The following is a 23468-nucleotide window of genomic DNA, read 5'->3' on the forward strand; positions in this document are numbered from 1 at the left end:
TAGTCACAGTGTCACAACAGCAATGATTAAAAAATTGCTTAATATGTCATTTTAGAACTCATAAATTCTCATACATTTTGGTGACTCAAATAAAGTCACCAAAATATGGAACAGTTTGTTATTCTCAGATGTGTGTGAATATATGTTGCCTTCTTACAGGGAATTGGTGAGTAGCCATAATATCAGAGCTTTAAAAAGGTGAGAATATCCTGAAGAATACTGGAGCTTCTGCACAATGGAAAGGGTTCTATCTCTCCGAGCAGATGTATTCCCAAACCACAGCTGTATCGCACATGTTTTCATGTCACTCTAGACTGATCACAAACCAGTCTAAGCCATCTCTCAAGGACCTTAGCTTTGCCTCTGCACCCTATGTGAATCATGTCATATTTACCATGCATGCAATGAGACAGATCAAATAGGCTGGCCCGCTTCTGAACATAGAGCAGGCCTGGCTGAATATGGTGGCAGGCTGTTCAACACTCAGGGCTATTTCCATAATTACCCAACAGTCCAATCACTGTGGATTCCTGCAACTCCTGATCTCTGCTGATAATCAGCCAGTGTTCTGGTCAGTGCTGGACCCCCAAGGATGAACAGGTGCGGTAATGCGACTGATTGCAACTAATGCAACTGAGGTCTGTTCTGAGAGGATATTCCCCTCTGGACCTGCAATCTGAAGATCTCTCTATAGATGAGAAGAAAAGAAGACTTGTCCTGCGTTTGGCTCACTCTTATCAGAAACCCTCTGAAGAGCAAGAATGCCAGACATTCTCACAACTCTGTTAACGTAAGAGTGTCAGACACTCAGATCAACAAACTGTCCTGCTGTAGCCCCTGATCTCCTACAGAGCCGTTGGAAGTTAGCATCTAATAGAAATAATTAACTGAGCAAGTGCATAAATAAATATACAATACAGGAGAGATAATGTATTAGAGAGATACAGATTTACATTATCTCATGTGTTGCATTTAGGTTATTCAGTAACCATTTCCTCATCTAAATCCACAAAGTCTATGACTTTGAACTAAGAGCAAATGCAAAGGGTATAAATTATTTTCTTAAGATGGTAACACTTTATTTTACATTGTCATTGTTACATATGTTACATGTAGCTTCTATAGGAATAACTATAAATTATGCATAATTGCATGCAACTAACCCTCAACCAAAACCTAATCCTACCCTATCCCTATAGTAAGTACATGTAGTTACTTAATATTACTCAGTACTTAAATGTCTAATTACACTGTAACAACGACACCTTAAAATAAAGTGTAACCCGTAAGACTTTTTTTTTTTTATTTTTTTTTTTTTTTATAATAATAATAATAAAATGGAGTGGAATCCATCCTTTACCCTCATGTTGTCTCACCCTAAAAAGAAAGAAGTCATACAGGTTTGGAACGACATGAGGGTGAGGGAATGATGACAGAATTTTCATTTTTGGGCATATTATGGTAAGTATCAGTGGTTGCCAGAAAACTATACTGTACTGTTGGTGACTGTATATTTTACACTATTTAATTGTAGCTTTGTTTTATAAAGGGGAATCGATTGATCCTCACTTAACAATATTAATGTAAGTGATTTTAGTAATGTTATTATTAATATTAATAATATCTAATAACATTTGAAGCTAAATGTAACATTTATTATAGACTTAAAGGTTTTTGTGGTGTTTGATATTACATGAACGCAGAGCACGGTGCCACACACAAAGACAAAATCAGGATGACACATGACTGTGAAATAATGCAATAAATATGAAATAAATAATATAAAATGGAACATAAAACACTCCATTTTAGCTGATAACAAAAATAAAAACAAACTAAAATCAATCTAAACAAATGTGATGATCTGGGAATGTTCATCTGCCATATGTTATAAATTCTTACTTACAGCTGAAAAATATATCAATATTTTATAGTTGTTTTATAATTGGTTTGTACTGCTGCAATTAAAAAAAAATGTTCCCCGTTAAAATTACTAACACTTTTATAGTGTATAATACCTTTTCTTTACGTAGGCTACACCATGATGCGCGTTCCCGGACTGGATAGACGTCATCGTGCGCGTTCCCCTTCTCGCGCGCTGGTTAAAAAGAAGGTGGAAAGAGCAAAGAGAAACATGTGAGTGCACTGAAGAGCATGCATCAGACAACTTAGTGCAACTTTTGATCACACGCATCAACCTTTGTGCACCAACGGGATTTAACTTTTTGGCAAGGAGACGTACTACTACGATTTCTGTATAGGCCTATAACCTGATCACTTTTCTTTTTCTTTTTTTTATATATATATACATATTTAATTTCGCATTAATATACAATATCAGTTTTTTTTTTTTTTCATTTTAACAACATCATAACCAGCACTTGTCTTAATTTATTATCGTATTTTTTGTTTGTTATTTGTTTAATATCTTAACTATAATTTAATTCAGACTACTTTATTAATGAATAGTTGCTTAGTTATTTTATAACAACTTTCTGGACGCGTGGGGACTGTCATACAGCAGTCCTATTTATTTCTGAGCAGTCGCGTGTTTCGCTTGGTTTAATCCCTGTAAAATGAAGCATTTGCAATTTGTGCTCTTGTTGGCCGTCGCGGCCAATTTTTGGGAATGTGGTGATGCGAAATTCGGCGAGAAAGGAGAATTAAGTCCAAGGAGGAGGAGATGTTACGATGGAAGTCTGCCGAAACGCCTGAAGAAGAAGGAGAGAAAACTGTCACTGGAGGGAAGCGGTGGAGGGGAGGTTTGTCACAGGCTCTATCCTCGCGTGTCCTGCTGTCCGTCCAGGAGGGCTCCATATCAAATACTCCATCGGAGAGATGCTCGGGTATGTTCAGGCTTCTTGTAACCTCAAATTATCATGCGTGTTTTGTTATGGCAACTGGTTCATAAATTGATTATGAGATGTTTGTAACAGCAGTATGCAGAAGAAGAATGGGAATTCGTGTAATGAACATATGGATAGCCTACATGTGAGCAGTATGCATACAGTAGCATGCATTCAACGCGTTTAATGAACTGTGAGTGCAGCGAAAATAGAACGCACAAGTCTCGAGACGCGTTTTTAAAAGTTTAACTTGTTTTACCATGACACGGCGTCTTTAAACATGGAACGAGACACTTATAAACACAGTGGGACCTTTCGCAATTGCCAAACACGTACGTCGCGCGAGTGTTTACATTGAAAAAACAATTAAAAACAGCTCGGACGGAGGTAAGAACGCGTGCAGTGTTTCCATCCTGATCTGCTATTCACTCGCGAACACGAGGCACGCGTATGAATGAAATCGCTTCACTGCTGCAAAAATATTATTTCCTTAATCTGCATGGCTCTCAAAATCAGTTAAATGTTTGTATGTATACACTACCTATTTTGCGCAACTTTCACGCTGATGTTTCATTGACAGCATATGCTTCTCTTTAGTAATGGATACGATTTACATAAAACAGATGGGACACAAATGTCTCTTGATCGGTAATGAATCGCACCTTTCTGAGGCTTTCTATAGACGTGAGAAGATTCATCTCAATAGTTTTATCAATGAACACATTCTATGCAATGAAATCTCTCTTTTCTCATGTAAACAACCTCCGCAAATCGACATACGCGGCTGGGTGGCATCGCACGTCGGTTTGTGACAAAAAGCCATATTGCATCATTTAATTTGCTCAAGTCATGCAAATAAGAGCGAGGCTGAAAGGAACAAAAAAGAGTCGACATCTCCTCCTCCCCACTACACTGCCCACACACGGAGTCTTTTTGCTTATGGCAAAAGAATAACAACAACACCATTGTGTTTGTTAGTTTCACTAATGGGTGAAGCTGGAGAACATCATTCTCCCCCAGTCCTTGGCTCTGTCCAAGTGTTGGTTAATGCCTTTGAGAGGGAGCATTTGTCCTGCTCCCCACCCCAAACTTACTTACATCAATTCCCAGACGGCCAAAATGGTTTCACTTAAGCGGTTCAATACTAAGCTTACAGGTTTTGTGGGGAAGTTAGCTCAGTTGTGGTTTCATTTGGGGGGGTTGAAGAACTGTGAATTGTGTGAATCATGTCAGGTGATTCATTCTTTAAATAATCTATTTGTTGACTGTTATAGTTGCGGTAACTTCGATCGTTGATCACCTTTCCTGCACCTCACTGAGAACTTGTGAGGTTGTAGCTGCCCTTACTGTTTGTCGCTTAATGACAAGCGATTGTTTTCAAATTAGTCTTTGTGTGTTTACGCTTGTTCTGTCAGTTTCAGTGACAAAGGATATTGTGTGCTGTGATGGATGATCCCAACATCTGCTCAGATTTCACTATATAAACATGACTATCAATAGATTAGTAATCTAAATGTAGACATATTACCATTTTGATGCCGAGCAACACCATTTCTAAGGATCTGCTATTAACAAGCCTCCCAAAATCTCTGTTGAGTAATGGACAGTTGGACCTAAACTCGTATATGCCTCTTATTTGAGCTGGCATGTTTCAACGGTAGTTACATATGGCATTAAAAGGCTGTGATGTAGACCGTGGTGTGATTTGAAGCAGCTTTGAACAACTTTTTGGCATTTTTTGGAAAATACAAAAAAACAAAGGTCCTCTTGTTGCTGGTGAGGCTGATGGCAACATTGGAGCCCATCCCAGCAACATATGGGAAGAGTGCATGGTTGAGAGCACACAAATGCTTCTCTCCATGGACCATGTGCCAGTCCATGGCTCACTAAATCAATGGGCAATTTAAAGCAGGAGAGTTGCCACTCACAGACCAGGGTAACACACCAACCACTGCAAGACAGACCATAGCTTGAAAATTGACACAATTTTAGACTATCTGGTTCATATGGAGGTGTCAATACATTTTTGGACACCGTTTTATCTTCCATGCACAAAGATGGTTTTGACTCACTTGAAAGAATCTGGAGAATCAAAATCAAAGAAATCTGTCCAAATGGTTTACTATGCAGAGCAGTGGGCCGGGAAGGAGCTGGGCTGTCTATACGCTGTCTGCTGGGTGTGTTGGTCTAATTGACTTGGACAGACTGCTAATTTGTTGATACCAGCACAGGAATGATGTGCCCGTCTATCTGTAAATTGGTGTTTACACATGGACCTCACACAGAGAGAGAGGGAGGTTTACCAGACTGCTGTGGCCCAGGCACATGTCTGAGGAAGGGAGCAGATTACATTGTTGTTTTATTACAGCTAATTTGTTACATAAATAAGCCTGCTCATTTTCACTGCCCTAATCTACTGTTTACTTTTGCTTGGTGTCTTAAGAAACATTTTGAGTATCCTCATTTCGATCCGTTCGCTCCAGCATGGGTTCAGCTCTCAGCTGCCATGCGAGGTGCAATTTTGGCTTAGCTGTTTGTGAGCTCAAATAAACAAATCAGGAGAAATCAAGTCCACATGGATGTGTGGTGTTTGTTAAGAAAGATGTTTAGAATGTGAATTGCGTCCAATTAACTAGAAAACATTCCAAAAAATGTGTGTCAAACCGCATCGTTTTTTCCCCTATGATATACAGTCATTATATAGGAAGAACTTTGTAGCATAAGTAAAATATGAATTAACCATTCAATTAGAACCCTTTTTTCTCCTCAGATCTTCTCAACCAATAACACAGAGTGTTCTAGACTTCTGGAGGAGATTAAGTGTGCCCATTGCTCACCACATGCCCAGATGCTCTTCCACTCACCCAAACTTGAAAAATCACCACACAGAGAACAAGATCTACCCCGCTTATGCCACGACTACTGCCAAGAGTTCTACTACACCTGTCGGGGACACGTACCAGGTAACAAACTAAATACATACTAGAGTTTTGCATAAAGATCATCAGTAACTCTTCAGACACATGTATTACAATTATTCTGAACCAATGACCTCAGATTGATTAATGTATCAGACTGGAAAGTTTTATAGGCTTTATGTCAAACGTCACATGAACAAACAGGGAAACATGGAAACAGGTCTCATTGCATCCACTTGTCGGAGAAAGTGTTAACGGCAGTACGGAATTATGGCGATATCTATGGATTTTAAGGTAATCAGCCAACCTTGCTAGTTATTTTTATTGTTGCCACTATTCTTCTCACTAACATATCTAAATGTTAGTGAGAAGCAAAAAAAAAAAAAAAAAAACTTTTACATATCAATCTGCATATGTGATGGGCATTGGTTATGCTCATCTTTGCTTGCTTGTGTGAAACAGCTCTATATTTAATGAAGCACTTACAAAAGACCTGAACCGGAAGAGATGCAACCTGTTTTACAGATGGAAGTTTGTTGCGCATAACCCCCCTATTGTGGGAGAAAACAAATATATGTGGCAGATATGCATGGCAAACTTTGAAACAGAGAGGTTGTTTAATCTGATGTTCGGCAGATTCCATTCAGGAACCACTTGTTGCAGGTTCTTTCTTTCAGGTATCACAAAAAAGCTTAAAATTAATAGTATTATATAAGCATTTAAAATATAATATATAAATGGTAATAATTAAACTAGTTAAATATTTTATATTTAAAATTAAATATGAAATATTTTATTGTTGAATATTAATGAATCCAATGGCAGCGGAATGGAGAATTCAAAAACAGAATGAGGAACTCAAGAACATACCTTAGCTCAGATCCCACCTTGAAGCAGTCTCATAAGACAATCTTTATTAAATCACATGAAAATAATGTTAATGAATACCTTTAATCCTTCTTTATGTTGCTACGTTGGCATTTACCATTGAGGTCCATTCAGTGTTCCCTATTTTGATCTCTCAAAAATCCTGTAATAGCTTTTCAAACTTTATCATAGTTGTTAAGCTTACATGTAAACACACATTGGCGGACACATGCCCCAAACAAAGCTTGAAAATCTGTAGCTGTAAATGAATGATTTTATGACCTGTTTCTTCCCCTTGGTCCTTTGGCAAGCATCTTATTTTACGTCAGCACAGCCTGCCAAGATGTGTTTGGTGTTTATGTGCATCTGTCTCTGGGTATGTGTGTGTGCGCGGTCTGACTACGGTCTAGACATGACTGACACTCACACCTCAGCTCACCAGCAGAACACACACACTTTACAGGATGCAGTGGAAAACGAGGGCTGTTCAAGGCAATGCTCACATATAATCAGTTTGTTTTTCTTGGTGGCAGCCTACGTTCAATGAAAAGACAAACATTAAGGCCTCTGAAATGGGGGGGGGGGGAACAGATGGCAGAGGGGAGGAGTCCGAAGACCTGAAAAGCTCTAAGCCATCATAAGGTTTGTATTTTCTCCCAAACATGAATGACATCAGGAGCAAACATCCCATAGCTGCTCTATAGTGTTGCAACATTCGCTGCATGATGCATTCCATCAGTTGGAATGGTATGCAGAAAGCTGGCCGCCAGACCAAACCTTCTTCCTATCAGCGCAGCCATAACAGATTAGATGGGGGCCGATATGCAAACAGAGAGCAACACGCACATATGCACCCACGGAAATACGGATAGACCAACAAATCAGACACTGTATACATACAGTTTACCTCTTGGTCTTCCTCCATAAAACAGATAAATAAGTGTGTGCAGTCCGTTTCGACTTTTTGCACAAGGAGGAAGCCTATGGGAAGGAGAGAGAGAGAGAAAAATAGTGGTAAAGTCTCTGAGAACAGGAGCTGGGGCCAAAAGACTTACCCCCTCCCCTCTCCGCCTCCCAAATCAGCATATGTGGTGACGAATGACACATTTATTTTTCTATAAAGGTTGTGTATATGTAAAACTGCTGAAGTGCATCAAGATGTCAAGTACTTTGGGTGGCCACCCAGGTTGCTTCGGAAGATAACCAGATGGAAGTATAACTATAGCGCTAAGGATGTGGAGACTTTTTCTCTCTGTCCTGTTTTTCGTAGGCCAGTACAATAAAACTCGAAAGTATTGTGGAGGGGCTGAGACCATAGTTAAGGCCACACAGTGTTTTTGCCGTGTTTGGGGAAGTTACATGTTTGTTCAAATTAGACAGTTCATGTGAGTCATTCATGTACATATTTTTTAAGCATGTTTTTAGACCATGATTGCAGATTGGTTTTCAAGAGTAAAATATGCCTTCATATTTTCATGCTGTTTACTTTCAGTCCCCTTAGGTTAAGGAAAAGTGTTTCAGTTCCAGAGTATAAATTTTATAGCAGTTGTCTTTTCAATGTATTGCTATTGCAGAACTGGATGAAAAATCTAATCAAATAGAAGTTTAAGACTTGGCCTGTCGCTTTTGAGAGGATATATCCACACCCCTCATCAGCACAGACCCAATCAATCAAAATGATTTCTAAAAATACTTATCCAGCAATCCAAAATAACATTGACATTGAAAGGACATGGAAAAATTATGGAAATTGAAAGTGTGGGAACTGCGTAAAGGTTCTGATCTCACAGTTATTGACAATAACTCCCAGACCCTTACTTCTCACAACAGCAGGCCCAAGATAACCACTGTGGTTTGTGTGTGGGTGGCATGGCAGTGTGAGTGTAGGTAGTGGTGGGTGTGCTTGTGTGTTTGATCTCACTGTTGTGTTTAGATGTTTAGGGATATCCTATCACCTCTGTTGTTGGTGCTGCTGCCTCACTCCCACCCGTAGCCCCCTTCCTCAGACAGCATGGGGGACTCGTTGGAGATGAAAGGAGGGAGAGGAGTGTGTTTGTGTTTCTATCACTGCTGTATTTGCTCTACTCCTCCCCATGAGAGGGTTTAGCTAAGGTGGTAACCATATCAGTGTGGTTTTTAGGTCACGCTGGTCTCGGCTACCAAACCGAGTCCTGTTCTCTCCCCTCATCGTCCTACTACTCATTCAGCCAAAAGGAAGACAGTTCCTAGAAACTGACCACGATTTATTTTTGCCACATGCTTAATTTTTCAGGTTTTTCATTGCACATTCCTCAACTCTAGATGGTGGAATTATCTTGGCTACTATTGGAGAAATAAATAAGGGTGTTTTCCCTGAAAGTAAGCAAGCAGACCTAATCTCTGAAATATAATCAATCAGTTTGGGTGTGCACTTATCATTTATTTGGACTTGACCTGCATGTTTCTACTGAAAAATTTAACAGTGAAGTAGATACAGATTGAGCATTGACCGTTTGGCATTTTTGGGTTTAATTAAACTCAACATACGGACCACACATGTCTGAAATGGTTTATAATACCTCACTGGGGTTCAACCATCACATAATTGTAGCACTCAGAAGTGTGTATCAATGTGGCTCTGTCAAATATGACCGTTTATAACAAATGGTTAAAGATCTGGACCAGTATGAATGACCATGGCTTGCACTTGTCAGATATGAGAGGCAAAAACAAATGTCTTCATTTGAGACTCAGTACTTTATAAATGCACCATAGACAAGATTGGAATTAAGCTTGGCACCGGAATCACCACCAAAACGCCCACACAATAAGCAGTCTGATGGCTGAGGACATACTTGACTCGAGTACAGCTTTGACTGTAGGGGATTCAGTTGGTTTTGGAGGTTATTACATCATCAATGGACCCTGTGTGGTGTCTATCTCAGGCTGAGACCAGTTGTCTATCTGTCTGTGTTTTTTAGAACTGTTCCAAGCCGACGTGGATGAGTTCTGCCAGTACTATGGAAGGAAGGACGGTGGGCTGTGCTTTCCAGATTTTCACCGAAAGCAGTTGCGCCGAGATTCCAACTACCTGTTAGATGAAAAAATAGAAGGGATTAACAGGTATATTTAAGTTTTACACACATTTTTATTTTTTTATTACTGTTGAAAACACAATTCTGATTTAAGCTTAATTTGTTTTATATGGTATATTCAATAGAGTTTTTAAATCATACAAGAATAGTTCACCCAAAATTCTGACAAAATTAAGAGTTAATTTATGAAGAATATCTTGGCCAATCTTTGCACTACAATGAAAGTGAAATGGGGCTATCAAGCTTTAAAATGCTAATGGTCCACATGACTTGTAGGAAATATATAGTACCTTGTCTTCTAAAGTCATACAATAACATTTTTAACAAACGATAAAAATATTCATAAAACTCTTGACACCTGCCCTAGTGCTCCTTGGCACGTCGATGAGAGTATAGAAGAGAAGTAACAATGTCTGATATGAGAACTAATCGTTCTTTTTGATGAATCGGATGATCAAGTTCACAAAACCAGTTTGAATGATTCATAAATTATTTGGACTAACTGGTTCTGAAGTTCAGCTCAGACTCAATCTTGTTGCAACAGCCAATGACAAGGAAGATTATCAATGAATAACCACTTTGATTTAGTCACAAATGGTTCTGTATGGCTTCAGAAAACTTGGAATCTAATGAATCTAATGAAGTTGTATGGAGTACTTTTACAGTAATTTTGCATCCTTTTTGAAACTTGAAAGCGTCTGAATAGAAAAGAGGGTCCAGTACATTATTCAAAATTGACATGAGGGTGCTTAAATAATGACAAAAAGACCATGTTTTGGGTGAATTATTATGTGTAATGACATCTGCCTGTAACAAAATTCATCATCAGGCATGAGAGAAACTTCCTTACCGTCACCCCATGTCCCATGGCCCAGTATGACTGACCTGCTTTGACTACTTGATCATAAGGGTAGCCTGAACAAGGTCACCAGAGACAAGACACGCCTGACTAAATTTCCATGTCACAACATTCCTGCATGTACTCATTGACTGGTCCACTGTCCCCCTTTCCAAGCCAGAGCTTTGTGTCCAGACTGAGTTTAGCCAGCTTTAAGAACACAAAGAAAGTGCTTATACTGCAGGAGCTCTGATCCACTAGTGACAGTCAGAAGGCTTTGACTATTTGTGACAGGAGACGGTGACGGATGTCAACTGAGACCGGCTCTGAGAAAAAATTATCCTGCTGATTGTAACCTCAGTCAGAATAGTGTTATTCACTTTGCACAACTTATAATAATGGATATATATGTGCAGTCAACAATACCACCTGTAGGACCCAACGGATCTGGGATGTGTTTCCCAAAATCATCGTTAGCCAACTATGGTCACAAGTTCTGTTGTTACTAACATAGTTCAACGATTTGGCATTTCCCGACACCATAGTTCCAACGTACATTCTCAAACAGCATCGCAAATTTGTGTGGTTGGAACTAAAGCTCTCGATCTGTGCTTAGAAGCATAGTTTCTTATTAGAATGACATGTGGACTTAAAAAGATCATGCTCTTGTGGAAAATAAGCAATCTAACGTAGTACATTCTACAGTTGTAATCAAAATTATTCAACCCCCATTGCAAATCAGATTTATTGGCACAATTTACAGACTTTCAGCTGTTTGCAGTGAACAAATCAAACTAAAGTAATTGAAATTGCTCAACACAACAAATGTTTCAAGTGATTTCTACAAAATTCAACTGAAAATGCAACTTTTAATGACTTCTGCAGTCTCAAAATTATTCACCCCCCTGAATAGAATACCTCATAACAGTACAAATCTGCAAAACAGGTGTTATCGCAAGCACACCTGATGCAACTTTATTAGTTGCACCAGGTGTACTTGAGCTAGAACACATGAAATATTTGAACTGGCTAGGTTTGTTGAGTGTCACATTTGACTGCATGTTAGAAAAATGGCTAAGTCAAAAACAATGGTCCATAAAGTTAAGAGAAGATATCATCGCCCTTCACAAACAAGGAACAGGATACAAAAAGATAGCGAAGGAACTAACTGTTCCTAAAGACACCATTGGAAGCATAGTTTGCAAGTTCAAATGTAAAGTAACAGTGGTTACCAGGTACATTACCTGGACGGGGCAGAAAAAGGAAGCTCTCAATGGCTGCAACCAGATTTCTTAGAAGGCAGGTTCAGAAAAACCCTCAAGTGACTGCAAAAGACCTGCAGTAAGACTTGGTGGCAACAGGCACTGAGGTTTCATCTTGAACAGTAAGGCACGTACTAAACGCATGCGAAACTTTCCATGCCAGAACTCCAAGATGTACACCACTACTGACTCAAAAGGACTAAAAAGGCAGCTCCAATTTGCTCAAAATGATATTAAAAATTCACAGAAGTTTTAGGATTCTGGGACTTTTCGCCCCTATGGATCAGCGGTATGTCTGGAGGAAGAAAAATGAAGCATATGCTGAAAAGAACACTGTCTACAGTTCAGCATGGTGGTGGCTCGTTGATGCTCTGGGGCTGCTTTTCATCCTCTGTCACTGGAAACATGGCGCCTGTGGAATGCAAGATGGATTCATTGAAGTATCAGGAAATCGTAGGAGAAACGTCATGCCGTCAGTGAGGAAGCTGAAGCTTGGGTGTCATTTGACCCTCCAACAGTACAATGATCCCAATCATACCTCAAAATCCACCAAGGCTTGGTTGCAGAAGAATATTATCCTGGAATATTATACAGTGGCCATCACAGTCACCTGACTTGAACTCCATAGAAAATCTCTGGTGGTATTTGAAGAAGGCGGTTGCAGTACTCAAACCCCAGAATATTACTGAACCGGAGGCCATTGCTCATGAGGAATGGGCTAAGATTCCTCAGCAACGCTGCCAGAAGCTGGTGTCTGGTTATACATCTAGTTTGCAGGTCATAACAGCAAAAGGGTGTTCTAGTACTAAAGATGCTTGCCATGAAGGGGTTGAATAATTTTGAGACTGCAGAAGTCATTAAAAGTTGCATTTTCAGTTGAATTTGGGGAAACCACTTGACTTGATTTGTTCATTGCAAAACAGCTGAAAGTCTGAAAATGTTGCCAATAAACCTGATTTGCAATGGGGGGTTGAATAATTCCGATTACAACTGTGTATCTTTCATTCCATTTACATATATATATATATATATATATATATATATATATATATATATATATATATATGTATGTATATATATATATTAGCACTGTTCTTCAACAATTAGCACTGTTCTTGAAGGGTGCTAATGAGTGTAAATGCGTAAGGATCGGCATACATTCGGTAAATAAACCGCATATAGCCTACGAGCAGGGTTTGAAATTAACACCCGCCAACCCGCCAAATGCGGGTAAAAGTAACGCTGTCAAATCACTAGCCAATTTGGCAGGTTACTTGTTATGTTTACTCACTTCGTGGAAGTTCGTGTAAAACAAATCTGCACTGATTTAATGCAAATACTCACCTCGTGAGTCATCATGATATATTAAATACAGCTAATTGTGCAGAATCTGCTCATATCTGGCTTACTTGGACATGACCATCACTGCACAACAAATAACGGCGCGCTTGAAAAAAAGTATTTGGTTAACAAAAAGACATTTTTATTTTCCAGCATCCTACATTTTTATGTTCTTTGTACTGTATTGATCTGTCATTTTTGGTGAAAAGGATCTGGATGAAAGAAGGGAGGAGATGGCTGGATAACAGGATTTTGTTTGAATAAGAACTAAATGTATGAAATCCAAATTTTATATACTGTATATATATATTTTATAATACATATATAAGCTGTCGTAGTTAATCTTTTTTTTTTTTTCTTTTTTTTTTTTGGCTAGTAGAAGTTCTGAATGACCGGTAACTTAAAAATTTAGTAGCCAAAGTGGCCGGTGAGTGAAAAAGTTAATTTCAAACCCTGCCTACGAGACAGTAGTGTGCAGTGGTGTTCTGAAATGAGGAGGCTAAGTCCTCATAGATTTTTTGTATGTTTTTTTTAAATAACTCAAACTTAAATTCATGTTCCAGTTACACTTAATGTTGTCACATTTTCCTGGTTAAATAAACATTACTTTAAAAAGAGAAACAAAGAAAAAAATAAACCAAATTTAATTCAATTTTGTATTTTTACATTAACAATGTAATCAATGGTCTATTTATTAAAAACAAATATAAATCTCATCAAGTTAATGTTTTAAGCATTTTTGCATGCGTTCAATAATTAAAGACAGTAACAATTTAAACAATATATTTTATTTGTGAACTGATGTTCAGCTGTTCTTTGAATAGTCAACTTATTGTGGGATCATTAGTCATTATGCTCGATAAACACTCGGGTGCTTCTCATTTCTTATTTGTGCATCCTCGTTTCCTTTTCTTGCCTCCTTTCCTCGTGTCTCAGCTCCACCCCCTGTAGGATGCGAGGGAAGGCTGCAAGGAAAGATAATGAGGACGGAGGAATCGAATGAAAGCTTTTTTTATACATTGGAATACTTGATCACTCGAGCGTCACTTCACTGCGTCATCAGCAGTGCTCAAAGGATCTGCCCTTATGTTGTTGAAGTTTGTTTATTTAGGAAATTCATAATAAATTATAATAAAGCAAGATACCCTGTTGAAATATGTGAGATGTGTGGTTTATATAAACTGCAAAGGTAAAGTATAAATTAAAATGTTTGTGACCGATGTGAAGGGGGAGGAGAATTTATATGTGCGTCACGTTTTAGTCGATAAAACTCTTCCGCATAGGATACACTTGTGTATCCTCGCTCATGACTCCTCAGGAAGCCTCCTCACTCCTCGACTCCTTGCGGTGCAATTAGAGAATTGAGATGTCCTACAAGATGGCTGAGCTCGATCGGTTTCCGGGTCATAGGATGGAGGACGGAGGAGTGAGGAGATGAGGAGGGATATTGAGAAGCACCCCTCGTCACAGACACGAAGATGTACCTTTAATTTCACCAAGCTGATTGCTCATTAAAAAACTCACACAGTCATCATGTTTTCAGGCCATTTCAAGTAGTGGTCGACCGATATATCGCCAAGACCGATATATCTGCCGATATTTGGCATCTTTTAAATATCGGCATTGGCCGATAAGTTTTTCTGATTGGCCGATATGTTGGAAGAGGGACTTTTATTTTGACGGCGCTCCGGACTTTTATTTTGACGGGCGGTGCTGAGAACACCAGCGCCTGAGTGTAGGGGGGTAATCCAGCACCAGGAAAGCATACCATCCCCGGGGGCCGCCATTGGCAAACAAGCCATCACCTGCTGTTAGCATTCCATTGACTCCCATTCCTTTTGGCTTACATCTGAGGCGTTTAAAGACTCTATTTGTCCATTGTTTATTTCTAAAGAAACACGACAATGTATAAAAGGCTCCATTACCTTGTATCTTACGTTATGGCCCCGTAGAAGCAGTTTTTGTAAAAATAGGCTAACGATTGCGTCATAACCACGCGACTCTCTGGAAATTAACCGGATAGACAGGAGAAGAAGCTCTCAGTCAATCGGGGGTACGTGGAGGCATAAAGTCCGATAAAGTCAAGGGAGAAGCCCATAGAGAGTCATAAAGTTGCTCCTGCTCCTAGCTCATGGACAGCTCCTACTCATGCTTTCCGCAAGATTCAGAAGGGAATGATTCAGATTTCTCTTGGCACAGCTACTAGAAGACTTACAACTGTCAGACAGGTTGCTCACGTCACATCTACGTCATCAAGGTCAGTTTGAGTCTGCGCAGTATGCTCAGCCATCAGGAAGTGAGTGCTTCTAATTTGCTTCACTTTTCTCCATTGAAGTCTATGGGGTCGCTGTGTCCATTTCTTTTACTGTCTATGGTAGAGAGCCGCTGCGGCTAATCACACAGCGCTCACTCACATTCTACGACTTTGTTTGTTTACGATCTCTGTCAGTCATATCTAATACTTTGTTAGACAGAACTGGTAAACAAAGAAAGTAAATGGTATGCGAAAAAGTAAAGCTTTGCTTTTATATTATTTGTTACGAAAAAGTAAAGCTTTGCTTTTATATTATTTTTTACAGAAAAGGCAAACAATCAGGCTAAAATACTTTCTCATTTACCGTCAACTTTCAGCAAATGCGCACCTACATCATTTAAACAAATCTCTGAATATCTAATGAACATTTAATTTCACAAATCTTGCAGATTTAACCGAATCCATCTGTGATCTGTTGTGAAGTGTGCATTTGTAGCGTGCATAAACGTGTTACTGCGAGTGATGGTCGGTCCGTGCAAAGTGAGTGAATGCGAACAGAAGATCAGCTTCACAGGAGACGCGGTCGAAAAACTTTAAATCCTTCATTTTAAAATATGCTGTGCTATATCCAGTTGCTCACCGTCATATTCATATAGTTTTCACGCTTTATGTAAAGTTAGCATTACCTTGTCTTTATTTGAAAAAATATGATTGCCATTGCTGATGGCAACTACCAGATTACTGACTACCAGATTACTGAGTGCCCTGGTACAGTGTTTACTTCCTTTTTATTCACATATTCATATATTTTTAAACAATTACTTTATTTGTGAAAAAAACTGTAATAGGATTGCAGATACAAGAAGTTGCCATCTAAAGTATAAGCATGCTTATTTTAAAGATTTGTATTGATTTTGAATATTGATTCAAATAAATATAAAGTATATATATATATATATCTGCATGATGTCATTTACAACAGTCTGAATTCGTTGAACCAATGACCATGTTACTATGGTTTCTAATGTTACTAATGGTAACTAGTCTCACTAGCTAGTTATTCCCTAATCTGATTTAATGACACCTTTCAGTGAAGTGTGACCTTCATCTTCTTGCTGACCTCAGTTTAGTGTTAACCGTGATAAATGCCTCACTTTCGTGTGACCTTCTTAGACAAATAATCACGAGCTGTGAATCCACTGTGTGTTTTGAGAAGGCCTTGAGCCCACAGTCATTGTAAACGAACGTCATATTTCTTCATCGGATCTCCCAGTGCGAAGGGCCAGTAAAGCAGCATATCTGATCAGGCAAAGTGACTGCTAGAGTGTCAGACTGACGTTACAGCTCAGGCACGAGATGTCAGACATACGTTCACTGCCAGTCCACCCCCTATTACATCTATGGAAAATCCCTCGAAGACTGCTTGTTAACTGGAGCACCCACACCGCTGATGCCCTTGTTTTATTTAAGGCATAATGTGAGCTGGCGTGTCCCCACATCAAATGTGACTTGTGGTTAATGGAACACTTGTTTCACAGCTTGAGATCCCCCAAAGTCTGACTGTGTTAAATGAACTTCCACTGTGGAGTTTTATTCAGTCTACTCCCAAATCAGTCTGTCAAGCAGAAAAATTGTTTATAACAATTCCACTTACACAGTTATACTGTTAACAACAAAAAATAGACTTTTAGTTGTTTTTATTGAAAAATTACAACAGTTCTAAAGCCTGATGCATAAACTAATCTAACAAAATGTATAATCTTGCCATTCCCTTCAAACAGAAAACATAAACACAACTGCTACTGCGCTCAGGAGATCCTCAGTGGTCTTCGACAGCCTGTTGGCGTGGTGCATTGTGGGGATGGATCACAGCGGCTTTTTATTTTGGAGAAGGAAGGCTTTGTACGAATCCTAACATACAACATGGAGCTCCTAAAAGAGCCTTTTCTGGACATTCATAAGCTGGTCCAAAGCGGTATGAAGGTAAGTGGCACTTAGCTCTTTTTCTTCAATAAAAGGTGTTATACATAAAGACATAAAAATGAGATGTACAGTATGTTTACAGTCAATCACTTATGTCAGATTAAGATTCCAGTCTCATCAGTGGCCTGAAAAACTTTTATTTCAGAGCTTGAAAACAATAATCCATGTATGTACAATTTTTTTGGGCCTCGTAATGTTTAATCGAAATAACATAACTTGATATTCTGGTGAAAATGACTTCTATGCGGTGTCGTATGCCGAACTTCTCCAGTCATTTAGTCTGCTTAAATCCCGCCCCTTCAAAAGCGACTGCAATCTCACATTCAATTTTGAGCGCAATGACTATATCTCAAAATCCAATTAACAACTGATGGATAGAAGTCCTCACCCTACATATATTTTCTTCTGCAATTCCACTCTGATGTATGTCACAGTATGGAAGAAAAGATGCTACTTCCGTTTGACTGTGACTTTAATTATAAACTATTTATTTAGCATGATGTTGTTGCATCCAAGCCCAAGACAAATGCCGGCTAACACAACATGTACTAAAATGACAGAGTGCACCTATAACATATTATACAATGCTAAACATTTATCAGGATTGTTTATTCAGAATCGTATCCTAGTTAATACAAGTATTTTTAAGCATGCTAATAATGGTGAGTTTTAGCTAAACTTGACGTATGCTAAACTGACATATCTGCCTCTGAACTAGCTGCTATTTGAAATTCATGCAGCCTGACCTCCCACCATCAGAGAAGTCTGTCTTCCATAAATCAGTAAGCCTTGCTGAAACCTGAAAGATCTGTTGTTCATCATTTTGGTTTGGCACCTTTTCAGACAAAGCCGAGGTGGGAGAAATGAAGCCCCCTAACAGAATACAATCTTAAAGGAGCACAATAACAACTTCTATGGATTTATTTCCATTTTTCCTCTCCTCCCACCACAAATCAAAACCTGAATAGAGGGTGATATTGAAGCCAAAAATAGTGTTGGCACAATAATTATATTATTATACAAATGCATTCTATATGTGGGCTTCTATGTGTGTGGTTTGCTTGCTGTCAACTTGACTGCCAGCAGAGGAAACCTTGTGTTTTGTTGTTGAGGATCAGTGAGAAAGGCTGAAATGTTGCCAGCTGTAGCATTCGCTTACATGCATGTCTGTCAGCAGTAGTTATGGCGTGTGTCACAACAGATGTTTATCTGCCCCCACAAGAACTGAGGCATTCTGTAATTCGAGAACATTTCATTTAGGAAGTGTCCAGAGATGTAGGAAGATGACTGCTTTTTGACAGGAAGTTTATGTATATTGCATACCTCCTGTTGCTTCACTTACTGTATAAAGGGAGAAGGAGCAATTATGGAGTCAACAGCCCCACAGGAAAGACCCCAAATGTGACTTGTCATCATTAAACATAATTGGCTGTGGATAAAGTAATCATTATGACAATTAGAGTAAGCTCAAGCCCCAGCGTTCCCCAAGAGTGCTATTCTGTCAAGTTTGTCCAAGTCATTCTGAGTAAGCCATGTTTACTTGGAGCATCAACAGGACATGTGCCCTTTGTGCCCGTGGAAGGCCTCGAGACCCGCTGGGACCCAACTTGGGCATGAAGGGGAATGATAGTGTTTTATCATGAGTTTGATTCTAATGTTCTGTATTTCCTTCAAGCCCAATCCCCTCACTGCCAATTAAGCCAAACTGCTTGAAAACAATGCTCTGTCTACTTGAGGGAGTCTCCCAGAGCACTGTGGGTGTTCTCTGATGAAACCATATATCTTCACTCACTCACTCACTCACTCACACACGCACACACACTTTGTGACATTATCAAATATTCTGTGCGATTTGCGCTTCTCGGATTACAGCTAGAATGTTTGTACTGAAAAGCAAAGGCACCCTCTCCTCCATGTACTGACATGATTTTCATTTCTGGATTAAAATTTATTGTTGATATAAATTTTGGGGGCATAAAGTAAAAAAAAAAAAAAAAAAAATGTCAGGGTGATACAACTGTTGTGATATAGAAAACAAGGTTGTTAAAAGCCTTTTAGTTTGGCATTATGTTTTATTGTTATATATTTCTTTATCATAGACACTCTTATCTGTCACTGACCCAAATTCTGATCTTCTGCCTTAATGGTTTTGGCCAGGCGGAAACATCTTTGCCATTTTGCTTCTGCTGCATAGAGATCGCAAGGTGGATTGCACTGGCTGCTGTGGAAGCATGCCATAGGATTGTGGTCCAGTTTGATTTATTTCAAACTACTTTATTACAGTCTCACATCTGGGGCTAGTCTTTAAAGTGCAATCCCACACCAACCTGACTACCATGTACTAGTTTAAGCAAAGTAAGAGTGCTATTATTGGGCTCTTAAATAGTTAACTACCAGTTAACTAATTTGAGATGTCTTGCGAACACGTTACGGGGTTCCAGATGCTGAAAAATAGTCATACAGTGACAAGCAAAATCCTGAAGTGTAAGATTTCAGCGCCCTAAAGTGTTTATCTTCTAAACTATTTGTGTGAAAGAGCCCCGGTTCAGTCCATGTTGATGTGATAGGTACACAAGTATGGTACTGCTTTGTTGTTGTCCTTGCTAGATGTAGTGAATAAGACATCTGCACGCAATGTGAGCGCAGTTCCATTGTGGTGTATCAACTAACTCAAGGGGTCCAGCTGCAAAAAAATATTTCTTGCCGAAGCAAATAGATCACAGCATGTTGTGCACTCTGTCACTTGACACGCACAGCTGTTGAGCTCTTTCAGCTAGACAAGCAGGAGGGCTCTTGACTCTGTCAAAAAATAAGTATCCTAGCTTTGACAAATGGACCTTTTCCTCTCTCGTCCTTTGACTCTTTTAACAGTTCTCTTTGAGAAACAGCCGCTGCTTTGCTGTCATCTCGCATAGCTTCCTCTGAGTTCCTGGCCGAGGTTTAGACTTTGCGAGGACCCCCGAGACAGGATGAGCACCTGTGATAGAGCCATTCAGAAGATTTGTGGATTGCTCCAGAGAGCTGCCTCTGTATTGAGTGAATGTTATCCTACGATTCGATCTGCTCTTTTCACTGCTTGAAAATGAGCGATCCTCACCCAGAACTCCAGTGCTGCCACAGGATTAATGTGTGTTAACAGGTGGAGGAGGGGGATTTGACTTGGGTCTTGGGATTCATTGTGTTGAACTAAATGGAGCTCTGAATTAGTGTGAGCATTTCAGATTGCCTTTGAGGTAGGCACACATTGTTTTTCTCCAATCAGCTCGGGTGGAATGCCTCTTTATGTAGGATTGCCTGAGCCAATAAGGATCAAAAGGTGCTCAGAAACAATGTGCAAGCCAGGCCATGCATCAAGTCCTGAAAGGCAAGCAGCTGCCGATGGGTTGGGTGGGGGGCTTGGAGGGAGGCGATAGCGCTCTGTTCCTGTCTGCAAATTCATCTGACCCCTCACTAGCATTCTTGCTGAGAAGCTGTTACAACCTAATCTTCGGACTGTCAAAGCAACAGGCAGTGCACAGAATGCTTACAATAACATAGCGTAGGACCTCTTTTGAAGCCACATTTTAAAGCTGAAGAGTTCCTATCGACATCAGCATGCTGCAAGGTTACCCTAATTAAGTGTCTAACAAACGTTCTTGTGGCTGCTACAGTGGAACAATATGTACTAGCTTTGCAACTAAGCTGAGGCTTGTACACATAGCCCTACATCTGCTATGATGGATGGAGGGAGGCTATCATGAAGTTTGTCTTCTCTTAATTAAGTTTTTGGTAGAACCCAGAGGAATGGGCCTGGAAAAGTAAAGATTTTTTTGTGCCTACTTGTTGAAGGAACGATCATTAGCAAAAAGCTAATATTTCAGCTAATTTACAGTTGTTCTTTGGTGGTCCCTGGCCTGAGATCATACGACTCTCTGGAATTCTTAACTTGACCTGCTCCCTCTGTGTTTGTTTTGGGATTCAGGTCAGTGCATCAGGAGTCCAACATGTTGGGAGGGAGTTTCGGGGAAAGGAAGAATGTTTCATTTGAAAATGGAGAGAACGGATAAATGATATCAACCTGCTGTTAACTCAACCCAACCTCATTTTGTGTTTGACTAATGTAGAACAGACATTTAATGGGCACCACAAAGTTTTGCTCGTGTTTTCGCTTTGTGGTCAACTAAAGAGGCCTCCTGAGTGTTATTATTCGTGTCCCTACAGATCCAATTCGAACTCCTCTGGAGCATTCCAGAGATGAAGCGCTAGCACTTGAAGCCTATCCGAATTGGATTACTTCAGCACAGCCCAACAGAGCTGCTCTGACCAATTTATGATCTGTATGTTTTGGCGTGTACCGTGTGCTGAACCACACCGCTAACTTCAGCAATCCACAGAAGACCTCTTTTTGCTAAATTCCTGTGAGAAATGAGAAAGGAATGCCGCAGAGGTGGCACAGACAGCTAATTTCATGAAAACTCTGTTTGTTTACTTATTTGACAGCCAATATCATTGAATTGTTACTGTATGTGTTGTAATTAAACTGCCATTATGTCTTATCCCAAAGCATTAAATCACAATCATTTTTTCAGGGATTCTCCTCAAACCCGTTTGTTCATTCATTGTTTCGTTCATTCATTCATGAGGCATACGCTTAGCAATCCGTTCATTCATTTCAATTGTGTTACCAGAAAGAAAACAAAGTTGGGAAGATGAAAGGGAGGAAAGTCCAACATTATTACTTTCCCCAGGAACTAACGTGACATAGCTGCTTATTACAACAGGCTATGATGAGTGGACCACCAGAGTAGTGACAACTCATGTAGTTGCCTGCGGGATGAGAGGTTTTACCTATTACACAAGCAAATTCAATGTTTTCCAACTTGTTGCCAAGACAGTGGGAGTTTTTTTTCTTTTCTGTCCATTCTTTTTCTTGCCTCTCTCAAATGTTGCACGGGTTTAAAAATAAAAAAGAGACGGAGGGGAGGGGGGGGACTAAAGGAATCCTGGACTTTTGTGCTCTCTATGAACTGCGAGCGAGCTAATGAATTGTTTCAGCCACTCAGCACTGCATTCACGGATATCCCCCTAAGATTACACACACAAATCACTTTCACAATGGAGGCCGCAAGGAGGGCCTAGGCATCCCAGAGGAGCCTGGCCCCAAATACAAGCGTCTATAACCAAGACAGGGTTGGTGAAAAGGTGGGTGTGGAGGGGGTTTGCATGAAGTCAAATGTTTTATAATCATTTGTAATGCAGTAGTCAAGGAGAGGGGAGGTAAAAAAAGCAAGGGGGCAAGAGGGCATGGGGTAACTGGCCCCCATATGGAGAAAGACTGAGATGGAGAAAGACGGAGAAAAAGGAGAGAGAGAGAGGGGGACTTGGGGAGGCACTGCTTAAGCATTTTGCAGCCCAGCCCAATCTAAAAAAGGGACATAATTAACTTCTGGATTCTTTGTGTACCCCATCTGACTTGCAGGGAGGAGATGAAAGGGGCTTGCTAAGCCTTGCATTCCACCCCAATTATAAGAAAAATGGAAAGTTCTACGTCTCCTACACGACCAACCAGGAGCGTTGGGCTATCGGACCACACGACCACATTCTTCGTGTAGTCGAGTACACGGTGTCCAGGTAATGGGAAACCAGTCACAGCTTGACCAAGAACAGGGGCAACTAACCAGTCGTAGCCATCATAGAACGTATCCTCCTTCATATTCAGATATTGTCATGATTTACAAAACCAACAACAACATAATATTATTGTCTTAAAAAAGGGAAAAAATCTGTTGATGACAAAACCAAGCTTTACCCACACATTTGGTCGCCCCAATGTCATTATGTGGTGAGGGCCTTGGATCAAACACTTTACACATGGACGTGCATGCGTAGTGTTTGTTTTCCATCTGGTTTTGGATCCGTCTTGAGAAGCCAAGCTCCTCATGAAATGCTTTCACTGACAGTGATGAATGGTTTATAGAGAAATGTAATCACAACATATAATTATCACGATAGCTGACATCCATTCTGATTGTTTTTAGCTCCCCAGCTGCAATGCAAAACACCCAGCCTTAACAAAACATGCTGAAGTATACATTTTGTTTTAATC

The 23468-nt window shown here is 39.8% G+C and overlaps 1 protein-coding gene across 1 annotated transcript in view; it reads left to right on the forward strand.

Annotated features, from left to right (window-relative positions):
• The first annotated feature begins 2132 nt into the window (after window positions 1-2132).
• The window catches only part of hhip (hedgehog interacting protein), a 40234-nt gene continuing 18898 nt past the window's right edge, over window positions 2133-23468 (forward strand). Inside the window, exons 1-5 of the mRNA XM_084390193.1 lie at window positions 2133-2846; window positions 5617-5809; window positions 9592-9733; window positions 17182-17383; window positions 22842-22993. Coding sequence (XP_084246319.1) covers window positions 2577-2846; window positions 5617-5809; window positions 9592-9733; window positions 17182-17383; window positions 22842-22993 — 959 coding nt within the window. The 5' untranslated portion in view covers window positions 2133-2576. The remainder of the gene's footprint in view (window positions 2847-5616; window positions 5810-9591; window positions 9734-17181; window positions 17384-22841; window positions 22994-23468) is intronic.

Source organism: Rutilus rutilus (genome assembly GCF_951802725.1).
Source record: "Rutilus rutilus genome assembly, chromosome: 2".
In the NCBI taxonomy this organism is placed as follows: Eukaryota; Metazoa; Chordata; class Actinopteri; order Cypriniformes; family Leuciscidae; genus Rutilus; species Rutilus rutilus.